This window comes from Nerophis lumbriciformis, linkage group LG35 (assembly GCF_033978685.3).
Source record: "Nerophis lumbriciformis linkage group LG35, RoL_Nlum_v2.1, whole genome shotgun sequence".
NCBI classification, from domain to species: domain Eukaryota; kingdom Metazoa; phylum Chordata; class Actinopteri; order Syngnathiformes; family Syngnathidae; genus Nerophis; species Nerophis lumbriciformis.
Genome location: NC_084582.2, coordinates 11533022 through 11541239, shown reverse-complemented (window position 1 = coordinate 11541239; position 8218 = coordinate 11533022). Strand labels below are relative to the sequence as shown.

The 8218-nt window shown below is 39.2% G+C and overlaps 1 protein-coding gene across 2 annotated transcripts; it reads left to right on the top strand.

Annotated features, from left to right (window-relative positions):
• Positions 1-13: 13 nt before the first annotated feature.
• On the top strand, positions 14-6018 carry LOC140677561 (uncharacterized). Of its 2 annotated transcripts, none has more exons than XM_072912322.1 (3): positions 14-440; positions 5387-5487; positions 5770-6018. In XM_072912322.1, the coding sequence occupies exons 1-3, from the start codon at positions 197-199 to the stop codon at positions 5860-5862; spliced, it is 438 nt and encodes a 145-aa protein (XP_072768423.1). In that variant the 5' UTR covers positions 14-196; the 3' UTR covers positions 5863-6018. The 2 variants fall into 2 exon arrangements, with proteins under 2 accessions (XP_072768423.1, XP_072768424.1); XM_072912323.1 differs by having other exon boundaries at positions 27-440; positions 5402-5487.
• Positions 6019-8218: the final 2200 nt, after the last annotated feature.

Here is an 8218-nt window from a genome sequence, read left to right as displayed (position 1 = left end):
ATGATGAGGGACAAGCGGTAGGAAAAATAGATGGATGGACGTTGATGATCGCCGTGCGGCGCCAAGTCTGCTTTTCCGGGTTTGGTGACGTCAGCGAGGAGCTTGTTGCCGCCACCTGCTGGCCTGGCTGTAGATAAAACAATTCAAAGAAAGAAACCCTTCTATTTCTCAGCAGCGTCTGTTTGAAAATTACACCATGTCGAATAAGAAAGTAGATTTAGCAAGTTTGGACCCAAAACGTGTCTTTAATCAAAGAAATGGCACACATGAGTACCAGAGTAATGACACGCGGAGGCGCATTGGCGTGAAAAAGACGACAAGAAGTGACCAAAAGTCTCGTCTGCTAAAAGTCAAATTCCCAAAGTTAGTCAAACCGTCTTTATCCAAGGATATGAAGAACAAGGAGACGACCAAGGAATACATGTTCACGCCGCCCAAAGGTATTGGAAAGTAAAGCTTTTATTTCTGGCGAGCCAAGTAAATATTGTACCCATATTATTATTATTATTAGCGATTTTGCTAGCTTGGAGTAGCCTAGCTTAAGCTTTGCCTAAAAAACATAGAACATGTTTTTCTTTGTCTTATAAACATGTTAAAGCATAGGCAGCATCACACTAATAACATACATTAAATATACCTCCCCAGACTGTCTTGGCTCAATTTAAAACCCGACTTTAGTTTCACTAATTAATTCAGTTCAGTTTCAATTAGGGCTGGGCGATATGGCCTTTTTTTAATATCTCGATATTTTTAGGCCATGTCACGATACACGATATATATCGCAATGTTTTGCCTTAGCCTTGAATGAACACTTGATGCATATAATCACAGCAGTATGATAATTCTATGTGTCTACATTAAAACATTCTTGTTCATACTGCATTAATATATGCTCATTTTAAACTTTCATGCAGAGAGGGAAATCACAACTACTGTATTTTCGGAGTATAAGTCGCTCCGGAGTATAAGTCGCACCGGCCGAAAATGCATAATAAAGAAGGGAAAAAACATATACAGGTAAAAGCCAGTAAATTAGAATATTTTGAAAAACTTGATTTATTTCAGTAATTGCATTCAAAAGGTGTAACTTGTACATTATATTTATTCATTGCACACAGACTGATGCATTCAAATGTTTATTTCATTTAATTTTGATGATTTGAAGTGGCAACAAATGAAAATCCAAAATTCCGTGTGTCACAAAATTAGAATATTACTTAAGGCTAATACAAAAAAGGGATTTTTAGAAATGTTGGCCAACTGAAAAGTATGAAAATGAAAAATATGAGCATGTACAATACTCAATACTTGGTTGGAGCTCCTTTTGCCTCAATTACTGCGTTAATGCGGCGTGGCATGGAGTCGATGAGTTTCTGGCACTGCTCAGGTGTTATGAGAGCCCAGGTTGCTCTGATAGTGGCCTTCAACTCTTCTGCGTTTTTGGGTCTGGCATTCTGCATCTTCCTTTTCACAATACCCCACAGATTTTCTATGGGGCTAAGGTCAGGGGAGTTGGGGGGCCAATTTAGAACAGAAATACCATGGTCCGTAAACCAGGCACGGGTAGATTTTGCGCTGTGTGCAGGCGCCAAGTCCTGTTGGAACTTGAAATCTCCATCTCCATAGAGCAGGTCAGCAGCAGGAAGCATGAAGTGCTCTAAAACTTGCTGGTAGACGGCTGCGTTGACCCTGGATCTCAGGAAACAGAGTGGACCGACACCAGCAGATGACATGGCACCCCAAACCATCACTGATGGTGGACACTTTACACTAGACTTCAGGCAACGTGGATCCTGTGCCTCTCCTGTCTTCCTCCAGACTCTGGGACCTCGATTTCCAAAGGAAATGCAAACCAAACCAACCATGTCATGTCATCTGCTGGTGTCGTTATCTCCTTGTGTCGTGGACTATTTTTTTAATACGGTGTTGATGTGGAAATGGTTGTCTCGGCATTTTGTTGGTGTGGCACCGAAAGGCGATGTTGACATGCAGAGTTTCAAGCACTCTTCATTCTCTAGCAGGTGACTTTTCAAATGATGCTACACATTAGCAGTAATGCTACTTTTTGTAGCAACACTTTTGCCCCACACTTGACCAATTACGGTTGTCTGTTCGACATATTCCCACTTGAAGCCAAACCACCGCCAGACGATGCTGTTTTTCTTGGGAATTAATTCTTCATTTGTTACCAGATTCGCACCTTCTTTCTCTCGTATTACCACTCGCACCACAGCTAACGTTACCCATGCTGCTACTTCTCTGCTCCGCGAGGGCGTATACGTATGTGACGTATGTAAGAAGGTGCGCTTGTTTAAGTCTCTGTGAGAAGGAGAGACTTGAAAGAGTGAGAAGAGCCTGTAGTGTAATGCCCGCAGCTAAAAGCAACTGCGTGAGAACGTATACTCGAATATCACGATATAGTCATTTTCTATATCGCACAGAGACAAACCCGCGATATATCGAGTATATCGCGATCCAGTTTCAATCCAATTCACTTTATTTGTATAGCACATTTAAACAACAAAAATGTTTCCAAAGTGCTGCACAACAATATTAACAACAATATTCAAATATTATCCTTTGCTCCACCAATGACTGAATAAAAAAAAAAAAAAAAAAAAAAAAAAATATATATATATATATATATATATATATATATAAAACCAATATAAAAATAAATATGATTAAAAACGATTTTAAAGGGTAAAACCAATTAAAACAATAAATAGAAATCTAAATTTAAAAACAGAAAGGACCACACAACTCACGTGGTTTATTTCGAACATGCATACAATACAATGTAAATAATCACACATTTCCAGTTGTTTCATTACAGCACGTCCGAAAAGGAGTAGGAAGAAGCAGAGCTTATTTTTATATATATATATATATACTAGATCCACTCAACGTCAATTGCACCGGTCACACAGTGGGGGGATCCCCACATATGCGGTCCTCTCCAAGGTTTCTTATTGGCCGAGGATGTTGTTGTGGCTTGTGCAGCCCTTTGAGACACTCATGATTTAGGGCTACATAAGTATCAATCAATCAATCAATGTTTATTTATATAGCCCTAAATCACCAGTGTCTCAAAGGGCTGCACAAGCCACAACGACATCCTCTGTTCGGATCCCACATCAGGGCAAGGAAAACCTCAACCCAGTGGGATGACAATGAGAAACCTTGGAGAGGACCGCAGATGTGGGTGACCCCCCCCTCTACGGCGACCGGTGCAATGGACATCGAGTGGATCTAGCATAATATTGTGAAAGTCCAGTCCATAGTGGATCTAATATAATAGTGAGAGTCCAGAACTACACGTGATGTAAACTGGCAAAGTGTTGGAGATCCAACTTATATCGATACAATAGGTGTCCCCAGAGGTGTACCTGACAAGTACAAAATTGGTAAATCAAGTTGCAGCTGGATTCGAATCATCCGTCTACTGGTGGTGTACGATTAACAAGAATGTTGACAGAATAAACTACGTCCACTACAACGTACAGAGATTAGGAAATTGGACAAAGGCCGGACTTGAAGTCGTCACTGATCAACTCGCCGCAACCTCCCTTAAGGCCTTTCAAAACCGTATGGCGCCAGACATGTTGTTAGCGGAAAAAGGAGATGTGTGCGCAATATTGGGTGAACAGTGTTGTACTTCATACCAAAATACACTGATGCAGAAGATAGCCTGACCAGAGCACTGGAAGGCCTTCGCACCCTCAACGGTAAAATGGAAGAGCACTCACCTATGTGGGATGGATGGTTGAATGTGTTCGGCAAATACAAGTCCTTGGTATCATCAATTCTAGTATCTATGGCTGTGTTTGCAGAAAAACTGACGTTGTGTGGATGTAGTTGTATTCCCTGTCTGGGTTCTCTGCTTAACCGTCTGATTACCACAGCGATTAGCCCAGCAGATGATAGATATAAACATTGATTGATTGATTGATTTGATTTAATTCTACCCCTTTTCATACCATAGCAATTTTATCCCATTTCCTTGTTCTCTGTAACAGAACAGTGAACAAATAAATAATATACCATAGTAAGCAAACAAATATTAAATACTTAAATAATCTTCGTCTCAATTAAAAAAAAAAAAAAAGGGTTCAAGATGTTAATAATTCTTATTCTGTGTACTTTGTGAACACTTGTAGTTTGAACAGTCTCTTAAACTTAATCATTTTGGTACTTTGTTTGATTTAATTGGTTAATCCATTCCATAATTTAATTCCACATACAGATATGCTAAAGGTTTTAAGTGTTGTACGAGCATACAAATGTTTTAAATGAGATTTTCTTGTAAGGTTATATTTCTCCTCTTTTGTTGAGAAGAATTGTTGTACATTCTTGGGTAGCAGGTTATAGTTTGCTTTATACATAATTTTAGCTGTTTGCAAATGCACCAAATCTTTGAATTGCAATATTTGTGATTTAATAAATAAAGGGTTTGTTTTTCTCTATATCCAACATTATGTATTATTCTTTTTTGTAACACAGTTAGTGAATGAAGCGCACATTTGTAGTTGTATCCCCATATTTCTACACAATAACTCAGATATGGTAACACTAGCAAACAGTAAAGAATATGAATGATTATATCAGGATTTTAACTGAAACAATAATAATATAAAGTAGCGTGTAGTTCTAACTTATATCTGTCAGTAGAATTGATATGGAGGCACTAAAAACTACAAAATGGCTGACGGGGAGATGACACCGTCAAAATGGAGGCACGGAAATATGACCGCCCACAAAATGGCACATCCTGAAGAGACGGTCAGCAAGCAGCTGGAAGATGGTCAGTAAAACGTAGTCATGCAAAATTTTCACCATTCTCCATTACATGTTATGTAAGCTACAAGGAAGTGTTATAATGTAGAAAAAAAATCCCAATATTACCAATGTTACCCTTTAACAGAAATGTGTAGTTCTACATTAATGCATTCTGATGTAGTGGTGGTGTGCATTAAAATACATTTTGAATCTGAAGACATGTGTAATCATACCCTCAAAAGGTGTTGTTTTAATATGGATACAGATGTTCCTTTAAAAACGGGCCCAAATGGTAACAACATATATTAGGGTGCCCACATAAGTATGTCCGTGAATCTGTGACGTCACAAATAATAGCCCACTGTTAAATAAAAAAAGACTACAAAACTCAGTGTTGTGTCATCCAAAACTGTGTGCAAACTCATATCCAAATGCATGAACCTTATGATTTGACACACTCGTATTATTTAACAGGAGTATCCAACATTGTAGCAACATTTGTTGTTCAGAAAAGAGGAAAATCATCATAGGTCCTCTTTAAGTGTTTTGCCCGATTACCTGACCATGGGCTCCTCATCCTGAGAGCATGTTCCACAATAACATTTAGCTTTTCTTTTGTCAGTTGCTGAGATGGTTTGTGAACCTGTTGAAGACCCTTTCTTTTTTTCCCAAAGACCCCAAAGCAAAGCCTCCAGTGAGAAAGATAGGGTAAGGCTTATTTTTAAAGAGCATAATATTGTGTGTGTTGTTGACCTTCATTTTTCAAAGATTTGCCACATTATATGACATTTACATGAAGCTCATTGGTTAATCAGTAACAGGCTAATGATCTGAATACCAACTATGTTATTATTTGCTGTGATTAAATGTTTTGGTTCAACCTAATGATTTATTAGTGTTAACAGTCACATTTGCATTCTGGTATCAGTCTCCAGGATCATTATTTTTATGATTATGCAGCACTTCTTAGTGTTTGTTCTTCCTGGACAGGTGAGACTTGCTGTTGTCAGGACCATCTATAAGATGGTGGAGGAAAACAAGCTCATCAGGGAGCGTCTGGCCTCCCTCAAAGAGACGGTTTGATGCTACATTGGCAGTCAGTTTGCTGACATGTTCCTCTCTCACTCCACGCCAGGGTTCTAGGGGGTGCATTTTCTCATTCACTGTTAATAGTTGCATTGGATTAGAAATGTGTTGTAAAATAGTTCTTATTAAAATTATTGTGGTGAAAGTACAGATTTACAGACAATTTAATTTTTACTTTTAGAAAATAACCTGTTCAAGATTATTTTTCAGTGTATTAAAAAATTAAATTTGGCAGACATTGTAACTTCAAATTTGATTGCTCTGCCGGTCATACAGAGTCGAAACAGACCAACATTTCCAGGAAAACTCGGCTTTCAAAGTCACCCAAAAATCTGTCGCTTGAGCATCTTTACCAGTGTGCTTTTGCTTTGCCTTTTCTATGGAATTATATGTGTGTTTTAGTACATGAAGGGTATAAGAAATATGATGACAACCTGTACAAAGCTGAAATTTGAACTTACTGCGACACAAATAAGCAATAAGTAACTGCCTGTTCTTGCTGTTATGTCAACAATAAGAATGAGGCATTTATTTCAAACTTAGTGGTAAAACAGTTTTTCTAGTAATTTCACTCACTCACCATTCACTCACTCTTTCCCATGACTGTCAAGTCGTCGGGGGGATAACTGCGATGAAGAAGCAGCCAGTCTGCGCAGTTCTCATGGTCCTTAGTGGCCGTCAATAGCTCTGGGGTCGACAGGTCCGTCCATGTCTTGATGTTGTCTGTTAAAATTTCCGTGGTCTTCCTCGCTTCCTTCCACCCTCTAGTGTGCCCTGCATGATGGTCTTGCACAGGGTATCGTGGCGGCATGTGTGGCCGAACGAAGCTAATTTCCTTCTTTTGACTGTTGCGAGCAGAGGTTCTTGCTGACCAACGAGTCTTTCGACTTCACCTCACACATACTTATTGGTTTTGTGTTCGTGGAATGTTATCTTGAGTATTCTTCTGAGGCATTTGTTTTCAAAGGCTTGTATTTTTCGTTCTGATTCTACCAGGAGTGTCAAGGTCTCGCATCCATACAGTAATATTGATGTTATTAGGGATGATGTTGCTTTTCCATATGTTGCTTAGTTTGGTCATTGCTGCTGTTGCTGTGGCGATCCGATTGTGGATTTCTGCATGGCATGTGGCATCTTTAGCCAGTGTTGCTACTAGGTATTTAAATCTGGACACTTCCTCCAGTTGTTCGCCATCCATCATTATGTTGGCCCTTGAGTTCTTTGAGGTGTTCACCAGTACCTTTTGATTTGGCTATGCTGACCTCAACTCCATAGGCACTAGCTGCTGTGCATAATTTGTAAGGTCCTGCAGTTCGGAGTTTAAGCCTGCCATGAGGTCGATATCATCTGCAAAATGTAGATTGCAGATGGGCCTGCCGTTTATTAATATTGTAGTCTAGTGCTCGTGTAGGGCTTCCTGCATGATTTCAGGCATGTGAAATATCCGCAAAACACGGAAATCTGCGTTTTTTAACATTAATTTTCGTGTCAAAATATCACTTCTGCTTTTTAAAAAAAATTAAATATCAATAAAAATATGTTCGAAACTAAGTTTGTTGAACACTCGCCTCAGCAGCAGGTACTCGCTGTTCCTTTTGCCTAAACGTTGCACTGTGTTGCAGGACAGCGAGACAATCAGGAGCGCGGAAAATGCTTGCTAGTTAGCCAACCATCTAGCTAGCTTACTTGACGTCGCCTCCGTTTCTCTCTGAGCCAAAACGTTGACGGCTGTCCACTTTGCTGCTAATTATATTCGTATGATTACAGTCCGAACACTGTTCCGAACCAGTTGTAGTTTTTGAGTATCGTATTTTTCGGAGTATAAGTCGCACCGGAGTACAAGTCGCACCTGCCGAAAATGCATAATAAAGAAGGAAAAAACATATATAAGTCGCACTGGAGCCCGGCCAAACTATGAAAAAAAACTGCGACTTATAGTCCGAAAAATACGGTATTTATTATTTGGGGGCGAGAAAGTATATTTTTGATGTGACAGATTGTAAACCGAGGTCACAACACCGGAAGTATATAACCCGAGGAGGCGTGGCTACAGGAACTCATAATCTTAAAAATAACATTTGGCTTATTTCTAGTCAGCCGGTCTAAGTCCGAAGCTGTTTCAAAATGAAAACCAATTAGTTGTTTATTCTTCAGTGAAATGTCTTTTTTCTCCTGTATATTTATAATTGCTTTTTAGCTAAGCAAAAACATGTTGTTTTATTTACTTAAAGAATCGAAAACATTTTTAGTGGAACACTGGATTGCTAAAATATTCGACAGCTGCAGCCCCCATCAAACTACAAATCCAACCATGCACGTTGCCACATTTAAGGAAGATAGAGTTGACTTGTTC

Bases quoted from the DNA above. Each gene is read 5' to 3' on its own strand.
- LOC140677561 (XM_072912322.1), top strand. From the start codon at position 197: ATGTCGAATAAGAAAGTAGATTTAGCAAGTTTGGACCCAAAACGTGTC. The intron at 441-5,386 runs GTATTGGAAAGT...AATAACATTTAG, and splicing joins CATGTTCACGCCGCCCAAAG to CTTTTCTTTTGTCAGTTGCT. The intron at 5,488-5,769 runs GTAAGGCTTATT...CTTCCTGGACAG, and splicing joins CCTCCAGTGAGAAAGATAGG to GTGAGACTTGCTGTTGTCAG.